The sequence below is a fragment of the Orcinus orca genome, chromosome 1, assembly GCF_937001465.1.
Source record: "Orcinus orca chromosome 1, mOrcOrc1.1, whole genome shotgun sequence".
NCBI classification, from domain to species: Eukaryota; Metazoa; Chordata; class Mammalia; order Artiodactyla; family Delphinidae; genus Orcinus; species Orcinus orca.
This window is the reverse complement of record NC_064559.1, coordinates 50,464,343-50,486,527: the sequence shown is the minus strand read 5'-3', so window position 1 is coordinate 50,486,527 and position 22,185 is coordinate 50,464,343. Positions and strand designations below refer to the sequence as shown.

General features: G+C 35.5%; 1 protein-coding gene across 1 annotated transcript in view; it reads left to right on the top strand.

Moving 5' to 3' along the window:
• The window catches only part of XPR1 (xenotropic and polytropic retrovirus receptor 1), a 205,368-nt gene that overhangs the window by 137,631 nt on the left and 45,552 nt on the right, over window positions 1–22,185 (top strand). Inside the window, exons 7-11 of the mRNA XM_004269822.4 lie at window positions 3,837–3,918; window positions 13,299–13,489; window positions 13,701–13,880; window positions 19,639–19,810; window positions 20,942–21,136. Coding sequence (XP_004269870.1) covers window positions 3,837–3,918; window positions 13,299–13,489; window positions 13,701–13,880; window positions 19,639–19,810; window positions 20,942–21,136 — 820 coding nt within the window. The remainder of the gene's footprint in view (window positions 1–3,836; window positions 3,919–13,298; window positions 13,490–13,700; window positions 13,881–19,638; window positions 19,811–20,941; window positions 21,137–22,185) is intronic.

Here is a 22,185-nt window from a genome sequence, read left to right as displayed (position 1 = left end):
TTACCACTTCTATTCAGCATTGTACTGGAGATTATGGCCAGTGTAGTAAGGTAAGAAAAAGAAATAAAAGGCATTTAGATTAGAAAGAAAGAAGTAAAACTGGTGGGGTTTGTTTCGTTTGTTTTTTTTTTGCCGATGACATGATGACCTATTTAGAAAATCCAGTGACTCTATAGAATAGCTACTAGAGCTAATTACTGACTTTATTAGCAAGGTTGCAGAATACAAGATCAATACATAGATATTTAGGGTTAAATCTGACAAAAGATGTGCAATACTTTTACATTGAAAACTATAAAACACTATTGAGAAATTAAAGAAGACAGATACATGAGAGAAGTTAGAAAACCCAGTATTTTTAAAATATCATTTCTTCCTAAATGGATTCATAGATACAACACAAACTAACTCAAAATCTCAACAGGGCTTTTAAAAAATAATTATTAAGCAAATTTTTAAATTTATATGAAAGTACAAAGGACCAAGAATAGCCAGAACAACTTTGGAACAACTAAGTTGAAGGATTAACACTATGTGGTATCAATCTTATTAAAGCTATGGTAATCAAGACAGTGTGTTATTAGTGTCAGGATAGGCAAATAGATTAATGGAACAGAATAGAGAATCCAAAAGTAGACCAATAAATATATGAACAATTAATTTTCAATAAATATGCAAAGGCAGTTCACTGGAGAAAGGATAGTCTTTTCAACAAATGGGGCTGGAGCAATTGGCTTTCATATGCTAAAAAAAAAACCCAAACGCACAACTTCCATACATTCTTCATACCATGTATAGAAATTAATTTTACATGTACCATTGACCTAAATGAAAACCTAAAACTACAAATTTTTGAAGAAAATATAGGAGAAAGTCCTGGTGACTTTGGGTTATGCAAAGATTTTTTAGAAATGACACCAAAAGCACTTCACCAAGATTAAAAACTCCTGCTCTTCAAAAGACAACGTTAAGAGAATGAAAAGCAACAGACTAGGAGAAAATATTTTTTAAATATATCTGATAAAAGACTTGTACCCAGAACATATAAAGAACTCTAGTACTCAATAATAAGAAAACAAACAACCCAACTTAAAAATCGTCAGAAGATCTTAACCAAAGATGTCTGGGTGGCAGATAAGCATGTGAATAGATGCTTAGTATCATTAATAGGGAAATGCAAATAAAACCACAATGGGATAACACACACCTATTAGGATGACTGAAATTAAAAAGATTGACATACTGAATCTTGGAGGACCAAGAACTCTGATATCGCATATGCTGCTGGTGGAGTATAAAATGATGTAACCACACTGGAAAAGAATTTGGCAGTTTCTTAAAAAGTTAAACCTTCGCCTGCAGTGAGATCTAGCCATTACACTCCTTAGTATTTACCCAAGACAAATGAAGCATATGTTCATATAAAAACAAACGTTCATAGCAGCTTTATTCATAATAGCCTAAAACTGGTAACAACCCAAATGTCTATCAGTAGGTGAATAGGTAAACAATGTGGTATATCCATACAATGGAATACTACTCAGCAATAAAAAAATAAACCTTGATATATGGAACAACATGATGCATCTCAAAATAATTATTCTGAAAAAATAAGCCAGACCAAAAAAGAATATATATATTATAGTTTTGTTTACCTAAGACTCTGGAAAATGCCAACTAACATATAGTGGCAGAAAGCAGGTTTGCAGTTGCCTGGAGGTGGGATGGGATGTGGTAAGAGGAAAAGAATTACAGAAGGCCAAAAGGAAACTCTTGGGGATGATAGACAATGTTCATTGCCTTGGTTATGGTGATAGTTTCATAGGCATTTACATATGTCAAAATATCAGATTTTGTACACCTTAAATATGTACAGTTTATTGTATGTCAATTTAGTCAGAAAAACAGTTAAAAAAAACACACATGAGGCTTCCCTGGTGGCACAGTGGTTGAGAGTCCACCTGCCGATGCAGGGGACACAGGTTCATGCCCCGGTCTGGGAAGATCCCACGTGCCGCGGAGCGGCTAGGCCCGTGAGCCATGGCCGCTGAGCCTGCGCATCCGGAGCCTGTGCTCCACAACGGGAGAGGCCACAACAGTGAGAGGCCCGCATACCGCAAAAAAACCAAAAAAACACAGGCATATTATAGTCACACTGCTTGAAAATTAAAGAAAAATCTTAAAAGCATCCAGAGAGGAAAGACACAAATTTTATACTTTAAATATGTGCAGTTCATTGTATGTCAATTATATTTCAATAAAGCTGTTAAAAATAAGGAAATTAATTTTGAAAAATTAAGTCTTTAGGACTGCATGTAGAAGGGATAGAGCTAAAGAAAACATGGAAATGGTTATCTCTGGTGAGGAGGGAAGGATTTTGGATCTGGAAGGGGTAAGGATTTCAAAGAAATGGAAATGTGCTCTTCTAAAGATGGGTGATAGGTTTAGGTACCTTTTATTATTGTCTCTAATAGTCCAAATACATTATTTATATGTATATGTGTGTGTATACACACACACACACACACACACATACTTTTGTAAATATGATAAATTACACAATTAAAAAATTTTTTTTTGAAAAAGACAAATGACCATCTTCCTTCTGAATGCTTTCAGTCCTAAACTAATATAGAGTTATCTATTACTGATGAATAATAAGTCAGAGTAAGTCTCAGTGTTTTTTTTCATTTAAAGGGTTTTAGAAAACATTTGAAGAATCTTAAATGTAATATCACCTACTACAATTTCTCTTATAACATTCATAGCAAATATTTAAATTGATAAGATCATCTCTCCATATTTCTCATCTATTTATGTTTAAAGTATCAGGCACTTTTATTTATTTTGGAAAGCAGTAGATTTCTTTTTATTATTTTCTAAATTTAAAATTACATTTATAATAGAGAAAAATAATTTTTGCATGTACACATTCTGGAGATTCTTCTTCTTTTTTTTTGGCTGCGTTGGGTCTTTGTTGCTGTATGTGGGCTTTCTCCAGTTGGGACAATCGGGGGCTACTCTTCATTGCGGTGTGTGGGCTTCTTATTGCAATGGCTTCTCTTATTGCGGAGCACGGGCTCTAGGCATGTGGGCTTCAGTAGTTGCAGCACGTGGGCTCAGTAGTTGTGGCATGAAGGCCCTAGGGGGTGTGGGCTTCAGTAGTTGTGGTGTGAGAGCTCTAGAGCACAGGCTCAGTAGTTGTGGCACACGGGCTTAGTTGCTCCATGGCAACTAAGATTGGCACTCCATGGCAACTTAGATTCTTCCAAGACCAGGGCTCAAACTGGTGTCCCCTGCATTGGCAGGCGGATTCTTAACACTGTGCCACCAGGAAAGCCCCCATCCTGGAGATTCTGACATGAGTGTATGTTTAAAAATTCACTTTAAGGTACTCCAATATAATACTGTAAGTACTCAGAAAATGAGTATTCGTATTTTTATCATTGTCTCTAATTATATAGTACCAAATATGTGAACTCTAATTGAGTAATACTGACTTACAAAATTTAAATATGTACACACTGTAAAAGTGAAATTGCACTTTAATCTCTCCTATAAGAAAACTCAGTATATATATAATTTGATGCCTGAGATTCTAATTCTCTTTATTTAGTGACACAGATTTCTGTAAAATAATTAGAATAAACTGGCACTTCAATTCTAGTGTTATTGGATAATGAAGGATGATTCCCTGGTCCAGATTTACAAAACTTCAGATCATAAAATATGTTCATGGTAGAACTTTGAGGCTTATAGTGCTAATTTATTACACTGTATACTAAATGTATTCAATATTTTGCCCTTTACTCAAAATGCTATTTTTCTGTCCACAGCCTGCACCAGCATGGACTACTTTTAGAGTTGGCCTATTTTGTGGAATATTCATTGTACTGAATATTACCCTTGTGCTTGCCGGTGAGTAGTTTAAATTTTGAATTAAATTATTACTAATCTGCTTATGTCATATTCTGTCCCTCTACCAAACTACCAAAGCTACTGAAAGAGAAATCTGTCAGGGCTAAGTTTTTTGTTTTTATAAATGATGGGAGGGTGGGTGTTGGTTATTTTGGTTTGTTTTCCCCTTTGGATATAATTATCCCTTTAAACATTGCTAGATTGTGACTCCTTATTCTCCATCATTTTCAGCGTTTAGTTATCAATAACCTCAGCTCCCTTGATCACAGATGAGAGTAAATAAGATTTTACAAAATTTATGCACTAAGGTCATTTACTTTGCTTTTTGGAGACACTCTCACATCCTTTCCAGAACCTATTTACAATTACTTTGCATATAATTTTAAGAAAATTAATTATATAATATTCTATTCTATAGCAGTTAAAAATTGTAAAGAGGTAGGAGGAATTGCTAGAAACAAGTACATTCCCAACATCAAGAAATGATGTAACAACAAGGGAGGCATAATCTTACTAAACCTCCCAACAGAATTTGACTTACCTCTCAGCAGCATTTTGACATTGTGGATCATTCCTTCTTGAAACTCTTCAGTTGATTTTGATGGGAAACCACACTCTGCTGGTTTTCTTATTAAACTTTGCTGGCAGTTTTTTCCCAGACTCCTTTCTAGCTTTCTTTTGGCATCTAAATGTTAGGAAGTACCACTGGGTTCAGTCCTCAGATCTTTCTCTGTCTACATTCATTTCCTAGCTAGGCAATCTTATTGAAGCCTATGGCTATAAATATCATCTATATGCTAATAACTCCCAAATTATATACTGTTTCCTCTGAATGATATCTGATTGGTTACTTAGATGTCTAATAGGCATCTTAAACTTATGTGAACAAATTTATTTTATCACTAAATGTGCTTTCTCTTCCATATAGCATCACCTCTCATCAGTTTCTCAGGCCAGAAACCTTTAGCCTCTCTTTTCCCTCATACCTCATCTCCAGTCCATCAGCAAATCCTGTTGCTCTGTCTTCAAAACATGCTCTGAATCTGACCATCTCCACCAGTGCCATCCTTGTCTAGCAACCATTTCTTTCTTAGTACACTGCAGCAGCCTCCTGAATTTGTCTCCATACAGCCACTCTTGCCTCTCTATAGTCACCAGTGTCTTTTTGATGCAAGTTAGATCACGTCACTCTCCTCTTCAAAATCCATTAAATGGCTTCTCTTCCAATAAAATTGAAAGTTCCTACTATGGTATGCAAGATCTCGTCCCTTTGGGCCTTTCTAACTTCATATTCTGTCATCCTCCCCACACTCAGTTTCACTTGGTTTCACTGTTTCCATCCACATTTGTTTTGTTACTATTCCTTGAACACACCAAGCTCATTCCCATCTATGAGCCCTTTCAATTGCCTAAAAGGCCCTTCCCCAAGATGTCTACATAGCTTACTCCCTCACTTCATGTAGTGTCTACTCAAATGCCACCTCCTTAGTAAGGCCTTCCCTGATCAGCCTACCCTAAAATAGCCTGTTCTATCCCTTTAGCCTACATTAGTTTTCTTTGGAGCACTTGTGACATATTTTGTTTCATATTATCTGCTTTCCCATTGGAATATAAATTCCTTAATGCCTTGGCTTTTGTCTCTCCTGTTCACCATTGTATCTCCAGCACCTAAAACATTGCCTGGGATATAGCAGGGTTCAAAAAATGTTGGTTGAAGTTTGAGTGGATGGAAGAGAAGGACAGAGATGAAATTAAATGATATACAGAAAACACACAAACAGCAAAAAAACACATATCTCAAAGATTCTTGAATTTGAGGGCTTTTACTTTAAGGGCAGATAATCCTGGTATACCCCAAGAGTCTGTGTACTTGGGGCTTCCCTGGTGGTGTAGTGGTTAAGAATCTGCCTGCCAATGCAGGGGGACATGGGTTCGAGCCCTGGTCCGGGAGGATCCCACATGCCACGGAGCAACTAAGCCCGTGCACCACAACTACTGAGCCTGTGCTCTAGAGCCTGCAAGCCACAACTACTGAGCCCACGTGCCACAACTACTGAAGCCCGCATGCCTAGAGCTCGTGCTCCACAACAAGAGAAGCCACCGCAATGAGAAGCCCTTGCACCTCAACAAAGAGTAGACCCCACTCGCCACAACTAGAGAAAGCCTGCACGCAGCAATGAAGACCCAATGCAGCCAAAAATAAATAAAAATAAATAAACTTATTTTTTTAAAAAAGAGTCTGTGTATTTGTGCTTATAACAACTGAGAGTCATTAATAAAGGATTAAATTCTGTTCAGTGAAGTCTGCACAGAAAATGACTTAGAAATAGATGTTATTGTATAAATATCCATTATAATCTGTTTTGGACTTTTAGTAATTATAATGCTGCTTGAACAAGGAAGGTTTATATCACTGTCACACTTAAACTATTCTCGATTCCAGGGACTATGTATTTTTCACTTTTGTATTTCAAGTTCCTAACGCAGTGCCAGACATATAGATGTTCAAGAAGTAATTTACTGAATTCATTATTCCTCATAAACATTCTTCTTAATTAAGATTGTCAAATTGCATATTACGAAATTATAGCCCAGGTTGTAATGGCTTTTAGATAGTGTGTGAACTTTACGTATTAACAGTGTATTTTCATTTGTATGTTTAGAGTTCTCCTTCCCACCAATTTTACTAAAAATTAACTGTGTTATTGTCTACTGTAAGCTCATGTTTTAATATTGGTATACTTTATGTTCATATTTAAATCTAGCTCTGTGTCTTCAGGGATGAATGCAGTTTACTTATATAGAATGCATGGAAATACTACAATAAAAAGCCCAGCCCTAGATTATCAAGCTAGCTGTTATGGAAAGAACACTGACTTATCTACAAAAGGCCTTGCCTGGTTGCAGTCCCAGCTCAACTGTTTCTTAATTCTTTTGGCTTTAAAGACATGACTTCTCTGAAACAATTTCCTCATTTGTTAAATGAGCTTAATACCTTACAAGAACAGGGTTGTATTAGAATTCATTCAACAAGTAAATTTTATGTATCTATGATTATGCTTGATAATCTTGAGTCTAAAGATAGATAAGAGAGTTCCTTTCCTTATGAAGCTTATTACACGAGGGAGATTAAGATATATTAAAACAATAATACACTACAAAATAGAAGTGTTTTCTAAGCAGCTCAAGAGAACAAGTGATTACTTTCAAATGAGAGCATCAGGGAAGACTTTACTCATCTGTGTGTGAAATTTTTTCTTTTCTTTCCAAAATGAGCATGGTGTTATCATCGTCACCATCATTAAATAAGACAAGAATAGATAAATAAACTTCATTCTTTTTATGTGAATGAATTGAAATGAAGTTTTCTTAAATTCAGGGGCAAGTTGGGGTTTTGTTTTCTTTCATATGTATAGCCTACATTTTTGTGAGACGATCTGATTTATTTTCTAATGTGTGTGCTTTATGCATTTAGTGTTGCGTATTTATGTTCTCTCACCTCAGAACCCGTCTTTGTTTAATCTTTGTGTGTCTATGGGGGGAGGCAGGGTAAATACAGTTAAAGCCAGCTGTCTATCCTTATTTATCTCCCAGTGGTTGTGTAAATGATAACAGAGTTGAAAATTGAGAGAGAAACACAGCAGTAGTAATGCATGTACAATCATGATTCTTTTTTTTTCAAACATTCACATTAAAAAAAATAATGTGTGGGCTTCTCTGGTGGCGCAGTGGTTGAGAGTCCACCTGCCGATGCAGGGGACACGGATTCATGCCCCGGTCCAGGAAGATCCCACGTGCCGCAGAGCGGCTGGGCCCGTGAGCCATGGCCACTGAGCCTGCGCGTCCGGAGCCTGTGCTCCGCAACGGGAGAGGCCACAGCAGTGAGAGGCCCGCGTACTGCAAAAATAATAATAATAATAATAATGTGCATAATTGCTATGGTTTCTCAAGGGGACATGACCTGATATTTAATAATTTGTCTGAAATTCACATATTCCAGATATTTAGTGTTATGAAGATGAAAAGTTACCTGTTCAGATTTTTTAAAACTTGTTCTTATAGTTTCCTAGTAACCTGTACTGAATTGATATAATAATAATATATCATATTTCACTTTCTGGTTTGACAAAGACAAGAGTTTGACCATTTAAACTGCCTATAAGGGAACCCTTCTACATTGTTGGTGGGAATGTAAATTGGTACAGCCACTATGGAGAACAGTATGGAGGTTCCTTAAAAACTGAAAAAAGAGCTACCATATGATCCAGCAATCCCACTCCTGGGCATATACACAGAGAAAACCATAATTAGAAAAGATACATGCACCCCAATGTTCATTGCAGCACTATTTACAATAGCCAGGACATGGAAGCAACCTAACGTCCATCAACAGAGAAATGGGTAAAGAAGATGTGGTACATATATATGCAGTGGAATATTACTCAGCCATAAAAAAAGAATGAAATAATGCCATTTGCAATAACATGGATGGACCTAAAGATTGTCATACTGAGTGAAGTAAGTCAGACAGAGAAGGACAAATATCGTATGATATTGCTTGTATGTGAAATCTAAAAAATTGGTACAAATGAACTTATTTACAAAACAGAAATAGAGTTACAGATGTAGAAGACAATCTTATGGTTACCAGGGGGGATTGACATGTACACCCTACTATATATAAAATAGATAGCTAATAAGTACCTACTGTATAGAACAGGGAACTCTACTCAATACTCTGTAATGACCTATATGGGAAAAGAATCTTAAAAAGAGTGGATATGTGTATATGTATAACCGATTCACTTTGCTGTACAGCAGAAAGTAGCACAACATTGTAAATCAACTATATTCCAGTAAATTTTTTTTTTTAAGTGCGTATAAGGGGCTTCCCTGGTGGCACAGTGGTTGAGAGTCCGCCTGCCAATGCAGGGGACACGGGTTTGTGTCCCGGTCCGGGAAGATCCCACATGCGGCGGAGCAGCTGGGCCCATGAGCCATGGCCGCTGAGCCTGCGCGTCCGGAGCCTGTGCTCCGCAACGGGAGAGGCCACAACAGTGAGGCCTGCGTACTGCAAAAAAAATAAATAAGTAAAAAAAAAAGTAAGTGCATATAAGAGTGTGAAATAGCAAGCACTCATACACTAGTGGTAAAGTATTAATTGTCACAGTCTCTTTAGAGGATAATTTGGCAGCATATATAAAAATTTTTTAGTACAATCACGTTGATTAAGCAATTTTATTTCTAAAAGTTTATCTTATAAACATACTTGTACATGGGTGCAAAGACATATATGAAAGGGGGGTATTCACCACTATTTTGTTTATAATAGCAAAATCCTAGGAACAGCTCAAATGTCTATCAGGAACTGTTTAAGAAAATAAATGACATTACCCCTATACAATGGAATACCATGAAGATATGAAAGTGAATGAGTGGAAGTGGCTATAGTACTTTGGAGAACTGTTTGGTAGTATCACCAAAACTGAATATAACTATGCTGTGTTGTTTCTACCTTTTGGCTAATGTGAGTTTTGCTGTTGTGAACATGCATATACATGGATTTGTTTGGGTACCCATTTTCAGTTTTTTCGGATATATACCTAGGAGTGGAATTGCTTAATTATATGATAATGCTTTTTAACCTTCTGAGGTACCACCAAATTGTTTTCCACAGAGGCTCCATCATTTTCTGTTTCCACCAGCAATTTATGAGGGTTCCATTTTCTCCACATTCCCATCAACACTTGTGATTTCCCTTTTTTTTTTCTTAATTATAGCCATCCTAGTGGGTTTGAAGTAGTATCTTGTTATGGTTTTGATTTGCATTTTTCTAATGACATTGACCATCTTTTCATGTGCTTATTGGCTATATGTATATTTTCTTTGGAAAAATATCTACCCAAGTCTTTGCCCATCTTTAAATTGAGTTGTCTTCTTATAGCTAAGTTACTAGAGTTCTTTATATATTCTGAATACTAGACCCTTATCAGATACATAATTTGCAAATATTTTCTCCCATTCTATAGATTGTCATTTTACTTTCCTGATAATGTCCTTTGATGCACAAAATTTTTTAACTTGGTGAAATCCAGTTTATCTGTTTTTGTTGTTGTGTTATTCATGCTTTTGGTGTCATATCTAAGACTTCCATTGCCAAATCCAAGGTCCTGAAGGTTTACCCTTATATTTTCTTCCAAGAGTTTTATGGTTTTAGCTCTTATATTTAGCTCATTGATTCATTTTGAACTAATTTTTGTACATGCTGTGAAGTATGGATTCAACTTCATTCTTTTGCATGTGAGTATCCAAATGTCTCAGCACCATTTGTTGAAGAGAATATTCTTTTTCATTGAATAGTCTTGGTTCTCTTATTGAAAATCCATCAGCCATAGATGTATAAGTTTATTTCTGAGCTCTCAATCTATTCCATTTGTCTGTATATCTTTTTTTATGCCAGTACCACACTATTTTGTAGTACAGTTTGAAATCATAAATTGTGAGTTCTCCAACTTTGTTCTTTTTTCAATATTGTTTTGGCTCTCTGGGGCCTCTTACAATTCCATATGAATTTGAGTATCGATTTGACATTTCTGCAAAAAAAGGCCATTAGAATTTTTATATGGATTGTATTGAATCTGTAGAATACTTTGGGTAACATTGCCATTTGAACAAGTCTTCCAATCCATGAACATGGGATTTCTTTCAGCAGTGTTTTGTAATTTTCAATGTACAAATCTTTCACCTCCTTGGTTAGATTTATTCCTTGGTGTTCTATTCTTTTGTTTGCTGTTGTAATTGGAATTGTTTTCTTAATTTCATTTCAGATTGTTCATTGGTGGTTTATATAAGGACAACTGAATTTTGTGTGTTGATCTTTTTTTTTTTTTTTGGCTGCGTTGGGTCTTCATTGCTACATGCGGGCTTTCTCTAGTTGCGGCGAGTGGGGGGCTACTCTTCGTTACGGTGCTTGGGCTTCTCATTGTGGTGGCTTCTCTTATTGCGGATCACAGGCTCTAGGCGTGCGGGCTTCAATAGTTGTGGCACACGGGCTCAGTAGTTGTGGCACACAGGCTTAGTTGCTCCATGGCATGTGGGATCTTCCTGGACCAGGGCTCGAACGCGTGTCCCCTGCATTGACAGGAGGATTCTTAACCACTGTGCCCCCAGGGAAGTCTCTTTGTGTTGATCTTGTACTCTGCAACTTTGTTGATTTTATTAGCTCTAGTAGTTTAATTGTGTATTCTTTGGGATTTATACTTATTATTTTTGTTTCCTGACTGTTATATATGTGGTCTTTGGTTAGGAATCAGGATGTAAGACCATATATATATATTTTTATTTTCAACCTCCTAACTAATCTTCTTGCTACCATACTTGTTCCTTTGCAGTCTGTCCTTCACATGACAGTTAGAATAGTCCTTTAAAATTATTAATCTGGTCATACCAATTATGTGAAAAACCTTTCATTGGCTTTATACATCTGAGTAAAATCTTAAGTCTTGACAAAGTCCTACCTGATCTGCCTGTAGGTAACTTTTTGCCACTTTATCTCTCATTCATTCCAGTCATAGTGCCCTGGCCTTCTTCCTGTTCCTAGACTACACAAGGCTTATGCCTATCTTAAGGCCCTTTGTACTTTCCCTCTACTTGGAGCCCTGTTCCTCCAGAGAGTCACATGATTGAGTCTCTATTTCCTTAAGGTTCCTGCAAATGTCATCTTCTGAGAAGTTTTCTTGACCACCCTACCTAAAATAGCACCTAACATTCTTTATCTCTTTACGTTTTATTCCTTCAAAATACTTATCTCACTATCTGACATTATACAGAATAGAAGTTGCCTGAAGACAGGTATTTTGTCTGTTGTTCATTACTGAATCTCCAGCTTTTAGAATGGTGTCACACATAATGGGCACCCAATAAATATTTGTCAAATTAATGAAAAAATGAATTTTCATCAAGTAAAAAGAAACTGATATATACTGAATATTCAAAAATGGGCCAAACGTACTGTTTTAGGCATTTAGTGTATATTGTTCAGATTTAATCTTCTTAACAAACTTACGAGAATAGATATTCTCCCCATTGACCAACAAAGAAACTGAGACTTAGAAAAATTTAATAATTTGCCCTAGTAAAGCTAGGATTTGAAATCTGGTCTGTAGTATTTGACTCCAAAGCAAAGGCTTAAACCTTGTTATTTTTAAATTATTAAATGTGCTATGTGCTATAGAGAATACAAAGATAAATAATAAATGGTTATTTAAGTATATAAGATGTATATAATTAAATTTCAAATGAGTAGTGCTAACAGTAAATTTTATAGTTATTTGGAAAATTGAGAAATTGGTAGCCAAATTGAAATGTTTGGCACAGAATAGGCTCAAAATGAAACATATTGATTCAATAAATTTATGAACAGATGAGAATCTGGTTCTTAAGTAATAAGTAGAAATAGAATTGGTCAAAAGAAAGAGCAAGGCCATTTTAGGTACAGGGGACAACATAAGCAAAATTAGTTTGTTAAAAGGATAATAAAATTTATCAGGAAATAAGAATTTAGGGGCACTATAAGTTTGGGAAACTTAATTGGAGATCAGATTGTGAAGAACTTGAATTGTGAGGCCGAAACGTTTGAATGTTATAATTATTGGCGATCTATAGGATAGTAGTGATACTGAACATTTGTATGGGCATATGAGCAATTGAATGTAGTAATTAAGAGTATGGGCTTTGGAGCAAAACTGTCTGAGTTAAAATCCTGGCTCTGCTTTATCCTAGCTTGGTAAACCTGAGCAAATTACTTAACCTCTCTGCTGTAGTTTTCTCATCAATCAAATGGAGATAATAGTTTTTAACTCACAGAGCCATTGTGAAGATTAGATGAATTGTTATATGTAAAAATACAATCCTTAGCACATCGTAAGCATTCTATAAATACTAATTGTTGTCATTTATATGACATTTCAATTTTCACATTGCTTTCATATATACTCTTTCTTATAATTTTCATAGTAACGCTGTGAGCTAGGCATTACTATATCCAATTCAGTGATGGACAAAACAAAGCCAAAGAAGTTGTGTCATGCCAGAAATCCCCAGCTGACAGAACTGATCTGATGGTTCTAAATTATTTCACCATGGACTAATATGTTGAAAGTCAAATTTTAGGAAAATTTTTCTGGTGGAATTTTGCAGAGTGAAATGAAGAAGAGAAAGAACCTCTAAGCAAGTTTATCAGGCTCTTGAGATAACCTAGGTTTATGTTTTATTTATTAAAAATTCTTATGCCAGGGTTATATCCTTGAGAATTAAGAGAAAGACAATTAATGGAGACATTATAAATTTTCTAACTAACCAATTAGTTGATATTCTTTCAGCTGTATTTAAACTTGAAACAGATAGAAGTATTTGGCCCTTGATAAGAATCTATCGCGGTGGCTTTCTTCTGATTGAATTCCTTTTTCTACTGGGCATCAACACGTATGGTTGGAGACAGGCTGGAGTAAATCATGTGCTCATCTTTGAACTTAATCCGAGAAGCAATTTGTCTCATCAGCATCTCTTTGAGGTAATCAAAGCAAGACATAAAATCCCATGGATATAGTTTACATTAGCCATATAGCTGGTTTAGTGGGTACTAAAATCTATTTTCTATTTGAAGAGGATTGTTGATGTAATAATTAAACATTTTTCTTACCTCTGTTTTATTAAAGATTTTTAAAGTAATGGTAGAGATAAAAATAATTTTCTTTCTTTTTGTCTTTCCCATCCTTTATCAGATTGCTGGATTCCTCGGGATATTGTGGTGCCTGAGCCTTCTGGCATGCTTCTTTGCTCCAGTTAGTGTCATCCCCACATATGTGTACCCACTTGTCCTTTATGGGTTTATGGTTTTCTTTCTCATCAACCCCACCAAAACTTTCTATTATAAATCCCGGTTTTGGCTGCTTAAACTGCTGGTAAGTCCAGAAATTTGTGTATCATTTTTAGAGTGGTATATTGGTCATTGGCTTCCTCCAGAATGAAAACAAAACTCCTGTATTGCACAACTTCAGAAGGCATGTTCACATTGTAGTCTAAATGAGTGGTACCCCAGCTCCAGGGGCAAAGAATGCAGTATGGCAGGTACACCTGATGTGCAGTAACAGTGGCCCTAGGAAAAGCACTCATGCATTTTTTCCTCCAAAATGGAATATGAAGTGTCGAGATATTGAAATGACTTTGCAAATTAATAATTAATTACTTTAAAGATTAATCAACTGTGATAACATGTAGAATTTTCCCTTTTTTTAAGTGGTAAAACTATTACTTTCCTGTTAAATTGCTATAAGTAGTCAATCAAACATTTTTATTTTATGAAATATTGGTTCTCTAAAAGCAGTAGGAATAGCTTGTCAGATCACCAGGTTTAATTTGAGAAATTGACTTTATAAATTCCATTTCTTCTTCCACTTTACCTATTTCTTAATGATCTCAAAATCAAGCAGTCTCAGCATTAGGATATAGAATTTCCTGCAAAAATGGTAGCTATGTTTTTTGGGATATTGTAGATTGCTCTGGAAAGGAACTTCTGCTTACTTCCAAATTTAACCAGCTCTATTTTGAAAATCAATTGGGAATGCTTTCGTATAATTATTTCTTAGATTACAAATTACAACTACCAGTAGAGTGATGGTTAGTAATTAAATTGACCAATCTCCACAGACTTCCAGAATTCTCATAATTATCGTCTCACTTTTTTTTCACCTTATAAAGTATATTGCCTTGAAAACTATAGTTTTAATTTCTTTTTCTTTTGTATGCCCCTTAGGTTTAGGATAATTTTTGTTGTTGTTCTAGCAATATGCTCTCTTTAGCATTAACTAAATTTTTACAATCTGAAGAAATAAAATATGACCTTCCAATTAAAAAAACATAGTAAGCAGTCAACAAATAAAAGCAGCCTATGTTCCAATGTAGGCAGGTATTTATAGCAATCTGAAAAAGAAAATGGCCCAAATCTTGATTTTTTTGCCCCCAAAGTTAATTGTTCATTTATTTGTATTTCTTCTTTCTTCCACTAGGATTTTTATCACAAACTGAGAATCTCCCTCTTTTCCACCAACTTCATTCAATATAAATAAATAAATAAGCAAGCAAACAAGGAAGCAAATCATTCCCTTAAAGTATAGCACCACTAGGCCTAATTTTGAGTTTGAATTCTGAGTGTGGAACTTAGATGTTCAAGCATGTTTTAATAAGTCATAAGTTATACCATCACCTTTAATGTGTTTTGTCATCATCTAGAAAACATGCTTTTTAGATTTTTTTTTAATTTAAGACAAAAGAAAAAATTGAGCCATTTTTTTCTCTTGAAATTTATACTAAAAATAAATCATTTCCAGTTAGTACAACAATATTAGATTACCTTTCTTATTTTGAGATTGTCATTTTATTTCTAGATTTTGTGGAGTTTCTAAACTGTTATTTGCATAAAAAATGTTAATATTCTTCTGGTTACAAGGAAATAACTACAAGATTATAAACACCTATTTTTCCTTCCTAAATTATTGTGAAATCTCTATAAAGTTATTTTCAAATGAGATTTGAAAGACTTAGAAAACTCAGTTGTTAAGATGATTGCATCATTACAATAACAAAATAATACAGTTGTGTACATTATGTGCTAAGTGAACATTTCCCCATTGCATCCTTCTTTGTTTAAATAGGAAGTGGGTATGATTCATGAATGACCAGTTATTCTTATTAGCAGAACGATTCCCCATTGAGTAGACATTTATCTGTGCATCTGTTGTGTGTTAATAAATGAGGACTGTTGATGGAATGGGTTGGCAGGGGTGTAATAAGAAATAAGAGAATAGTAAAATATACTCTCAGAAGCAGTGAAATACGGAAGCAAGCATTGTGATTTGGTATGTTTGTAATAATTGTAAATACTAAAAATGTTATTTATAGAATATTTTACTATTAATTGACCTATTGACTTATTTTAATTCAAATCTCACTGAGAAAATTTACCCTTAGAGTTATTTCTAGTGATTTAACAAGAACGTTTCTACTCTAGTTATGTTTTTCTGATACAGCTTTTCTTAAAGCTTCATCCTAAAGTAAACTACATTTCCCTTTTTCTTTTTTTCCTTAATTTTTGGTGGAAAAAGAACATATGTCACTTGGCCATAGTGGTAGGCACTGGGCACCACTTATATTCATATTTAAATTTGAATCTATGGAATTGATATGTTACTCCTCTCCCCAAAAGAAGCTAAAAAAATTTTTTTAAGAAATTGATTTGATATTAGTATTATATGTCAGATTAATACAGTTTATTTACATTCATTAGGTCATATATCCTCTCTCCAGATCTGTATTTGTCCTACTTGGAAATCCAGTTAGGAAGCATAAACAATGCCTCAGATTTTCTAAACAAAAGTATCAAGTTATTCTTATAGAAGGCTGCATAAAGTTTTTAAATTATAGTCTTTTGCTATATTATTTTGGAATTGGTTTTTCCAGTATTTTCTTTAGTTGTATAATAAAAGTTTTACACGTGTCTATTATAAGAATAGATTAGAGAAATGTTCTCATTTAATAGTGTACTATTCTGGACATTTTATATGTATCAACTTATTTAATCCTTTTAATAAACCATGAGGTTGGAGCTACTATTAATCCACAGTTTATAAATGAGGAAACCTAGGTTCAGGGAAGTTAAATAAGGTCACAAAGCCAGGATGTAATGGAGATGGGATATGAACCCAGGCATTCTGGCTCCATAATCTGTGTTCTTAAACACTACCATTTAACAGTTAGACCTGGTGGTCACTTTATCTACATGTTTAACTTTGATTAGTGGATCACCTAACAGGAATCTTAAAATCAGATTTGGAAAGAATGTGATTATCCACAAGTAGAAATTAAGACTTCATCTCCTTAACTGTTTATCTCCTTAACTTCATCATCTTAACTTAGAAGATGATAACATACATTCTTTGTAATAACTTGTTAGTGGTCTTTTTGTGTATGTGGGTAAAACATCAGATATCCAGGTTGTCTGTAGCTTTCTTAATACAGTTACTCAGTGAATTGTTATCATTTTAATTTAAATCACAACAAAGTAGAAGTTGAAAGACCTTAGCCAGAATAAGAAAGGAAGGAGAATTCTCACTCAAAAAGGGGAATTCAGGGCTTCCCTGGTGGCGCAGTGGTTGAGAATCTGCCTGCCAATGCAGGGAACACGGGTTCGAGCCCTGGTCTGGGAAGATCCCGCATGCCGCGGAGCAACTGGGCCCGTGAGCCACAGCTACTGAGCCTGCACGTCTGGAGCTTGTGCTCCACAACAAGAGAGGCTGCGACAGTGAGAGGCCCGCGTACCGCGATGAAGAGTGGCCCCCGCTCCCCGCAACTAGAGAAAGCCCACGCACAGACACGAAGACCCAACACAGCCAAAAATAATAAATAAATAATTTTTTTTTTAAAAAGGAGGCATTCAGATAAATCTAAGATGAATTTGACTATGTGTTAATGTCAGGGAGTTAAGTATGATCTGTTTATTTTCATTTCCACTCACCCTACCTCTGACCAAACTACTTGTTCCTTTCTTTGTATTTCCAGGGTATTTTGTATGCCTATCTGTAATAGCAGTTACCACATGGTGCTGTCATTATTTCTTTAGGTATTTATTATTTGACCAAAGGGATTGTGGGTCTTTAAGGGTACAGGCCATGTTTTATTTATTTAGTACCTCCAAAATGCCTGACATATAGTAAATACTTAATAATCTTTGTTAAATGTATGAATGACTATAATTATGTTCTTACCTTCATTAGTTGTCTTATACCAATATTTACCACTCCCTTCTTTCTTTCTTTTTTCATCTTCTCTCTTCTGTAAATTTTCCCTTCCTTCCAATTTTTATTTTATGTCACTCCTTTCCTTTTCTAGTGCATCCCTCTATCTCTTTGTTTCTTATTTAATACACTGTCCTCCCCTTCTGCTCTTACAGAGGTTTTCTGTAATAGCCAGGTTTTGAGGCTGGGTGTGGCAGGTTGTGACAGTAATGGTAGTCTGTCTAACGTCAGTGAGAAATGAGAAGTTTGCCCTAGGCTACCAGTTTCACAAAAGTCCATGACTAGACTGAGTAAGACTTCCTGATCCTTTGTTGTTATATCCTAAATTATTCTCTTGTTTCTGTCTCTTTGAATCTTTTAAATCCATTCTGTACCTAGAGTTTCTTAAAATATTATATAAACTGGTACCAGAACCTCTTTGTGCATAAATGATTAACATCTCAATCCCTAATACCTCCTACCCCACCCTACCCTGAAAAAAAAAATAAAGTTTGCTGTATCTGGAGCTTATGGTTGCAAATGGTAACATCTCATCTGGCTTACTGAACAGCTTTCTGAAAGAGTAAGCGAGTGATCAGAGATTGAACCGTGGACACAAAATATATCAGCTCCAGAAAGTAATGTCTTAAAGCCTGTGTTGTGTCCTGTAGACCCCTGGTCTAAATTCCAAAGCTCCAAGACAATACCTGTCATAGATAGTTGACACCCAGGATTGATTTGTAATATAGTCATTTATTATTTCCCTGAAATAATCAAAGGAATTATTTAGAGAAAGAATAGAAAGAACCAGCCAAGTCTGAGAGAAGAGAGCCATAGTCTCCCAGGCTGGATATGTCCATTAAATGAATATACCTAGATGGCAGGAGAGCTATAGCTTTAGACTCATTTTCTCAAAACTGTTGCTTAGCCAGAATTCCTTGTTTTAGGAGTCCATTTTCACCTGTGTAAGATAGAAAGGGTCTAACAGGGTGAGGAGGAAAGCTGCCTTCATCCCATCTTCACTTCACTCAAGGCCTTTCAAGGCAGTCTGTACAATTTGAGCTTATTTCTGATGGTCAGTATCTAATTCTTTCTCTCTCTGCAACGCCAGGATTTTCCTTTGCAGTAGTAAACAGGCTTCCACAGAATAGAGTCAGGAGGAGTTATTGTTATAGGTCTTCTGTAAAATGGGGATATGGATAACACCTAGCTCAGAATTGTTATAGTTAATGGATTATAAGAAATGCATTATGAGAAAAATAGAGTGGATTAGTGCTCAAGACATGTAACCTGAATTTATTTATCATTGTTTTTGTAACAGTGGGATGTGGGCTGAGTTTTGTGGCATAATTTGAAGACAAATACAATTATCACCATGGCATTAGTGAAATGAAAGTGACTTTGGTTAGAGAATAATACATACTTCAGACGAGGCGCTATCCTCCCCTTCCTATCCTGTGTAGGCAAAGAAGAGCTTTGTATTCAGTTAGCTAAGATGGGAGAATATTGCAGAAATTATCATAGCACATGGGTCTCCAGGAAAATTTAATTTAGACTAACGCTAAATGTCCTCTCGGTGCATTTGTGCCATTCTCTGTGCTTTCCACTTCAGCTCTTCCCACCTCTCTGCTTTCTGTTTTCTGACTGTAGCTATTCCTGCCTTCCCCCGCCCCACCCTTTTAATTCCTTTCTTAGTTGTCCATTCAACTCATTCCCTTCATTACTAATTCTCAACCTAGCCACTGTTGCCAGGTCCCTGTGTTTGTGATTGGTTCATTGGTTTCCATTTTATCAACTAAAGTAATCATGCTGCAGGGTCAGACATGAATTAGAGAAATTTAATATGAACTTTCTTGTTTCTGTGTTTTCTGATTTTTTTTCTTTCTCCCAGTTTCGAGTATTTACAGCCCCCTTCCATAAGGTAGGCTTTGCTGATTTCTGGCTGGCCGATCAGCTGAACAGCCTGTCAGTGATACTGATGGACCTGGAATATATGATCTGCTTCTACAGTTTTGAGCTCAAATGGGATGAAAGTGGGGGCCTGTTGCCAAATGATTCAGAAGGTAGGGTATGAATGTGCATCCACACTACTGAACTGCCAGTGTAAACCAAGAAATACTGGGAATGATAACTGAGAAATTTAAGATCATCCAATAATATTACAAATTTAATTAAATGTACTTGGCACTCCTTTAGCAATCTCTTTATCTGATATAATTTGGCTCTTAAATTATATATTATAATTTTAGCTATTCATTTGCCAGGAGATTTACAACTTACACTTAAAGAATTCTAAAACTAAAAAACTTCTAATACATTGGTAATTAAATCACAGATGCTTTAGTGTCAACAATTGCTATCACAGTATTGCTTTACTATGATCAAAAATACTGATAATTTAGAAATTAGATCAAGTGCTTTGAGAAATTCATAGATGTTTTTTAATTCTTCTTGGGGACCTTATTTTTCTTTTGGCTCTTTTTATCACTCTTTGTTTATGCCAGGTGTTCAAGTTACTAAGGAATTTTGCCTTAATGACAAAGACCAACTTTAGACAGATTATGTAACATCTGACTAACAAAAGTTAATGAAGCCAGTGCCAACACATTTTCATTGATGCCAGCAGATCACAATTCTATTGTATGTTGAACCACTCTGATACATTTCCAGAATTTGAAGAAAATTGATTTACGAACTCTATTCTTCTCATTTTAAAAGTATAAACTCTGCTGTTTGTTTTCTTTGTTCGTTTTATTTAAAGAACAAGAGTGTGAACAACCTATAGTGGGTATATTGTAGTGGTTTGGAGTTCATGAAATTGACTGGAGTCACCAGTGATATATATAGGTTTTCCAGATGTTTCAGAGCTAATTTTTTTCTCCTTGATTAGTGTACTCATCTTCTAATTGTCTTATAGTTTTACCACACTCCAAAGAAGGTGATTCCAGAATAGATAGTCAGAAATCTGAGCCAGCAGATTTTTCTAAGTTCCTACTGTGTATTTTACCTTCTCTTCTCAGCTTATCAACCACTAAAAAGTTTAAGAATATAATAGTTGCAAAGAAAAAAGTGATTCTGAAACCCAGGTTCCTTGCTTTTATGGACTTCCTAGTGGTTACAATATATGACTCTAAATGATGTGAACAAGTTATTTTTTTTTAATTGTAGTCTTTTCTTCTTTGAAATCTTCACAGAACCAGAAATTTGCCACAATTACTCATACGGTGTGCGGGCTATTGTTCAGTGCATTCCTGCTTGGCTTCGCTTTATCCAGTGCCTGCGCCGATACCGAGACACAAAAAGGGCCTTTCCTCATTTAGTTAATGCTGGGAAATACTCCACGACTTTCTTCACGGTGACGTTTGCAGCCCTTTACAGCACTCACAAAGGTATTCATTGATTGTGAAAAGATTTTTCAAAATCTGGATTTTCACCACTTGAATCTGTTTCTTACTCTGGTTCCCTTTCCATTTGTCATGCTTCTTTTTTTTCCATTGATGCTCCAGTCCCGTCAGGTATACTACTTTGTTCTTGAACACAATTTTAGTCTCATTCCAGTATTTACTAACAAGTACCGTTAAAAAGAATCAAAGTCATCTGGAAGAGAAAGGATTTTGATAACGTTTGAAGTCCTGAATTTGTTTAATGGGTTCAATCCAAGACACCTTGGGTTTGCATTTGGTTTTTTAGACTTCTTGTTCATTAATGAGGTTAGGAAATGCTACGTGAAGAAGATTCCCTCTGGCAATCATGTATATTTTTAATCGCTTTCCTTCACCAAGTAGTAAGGATTGTTTCCAGCCTATTTAACTGCAAATTGAGTTCTCTGATCTCTCTAGTTTCTTATCTCCATGGCAACCAGTTATTACTTGAGACTGTTCTTCTGTTGGGAGGAGAAAAAGGCTTTTAGGTTCTGAGCCACATACAGGCACTCCTTTTGAATTTTTAACCTTCTCCTAAGAACTGTCAATCAAAGATCTCACTTCCTTTTACTAAAATGCCTTCCTTCTTTGTCTATTTAAATCAGTATCAGCCTGCACCTTAGAGGCTGCACTTTCATCTGTGAGTGGTAAAGAAATGTTACCAATTGAAATTATTACAATTATTTTTAGATACTTTGATAAAAAGTTCTTTTTCTGTGATTTTTTTTTTTTTAATTGAGATGCTGTATTTAGGAGCCTTAGCTAGTGCTCCAGAACTGCTGCTGTGTGTCTGATGGTCTTGAAAGATTAGGCTGGTTGTTTTTTGTAAAGCTTGTGATTTGGTCCAGCAGAACACTTTGCAGTAATATTGATAATGCAGCCAATAACTTTACCACTGTGGAGGCACTCTTGTTAAATGATGTAATTTAACTAAGTACCTCAGTGAAAGAAATACATCCTGAAGCTCCCTTAATTTTTTTTTTTTAACTCCTCTCTCATGTGCACCTACTGTTTGG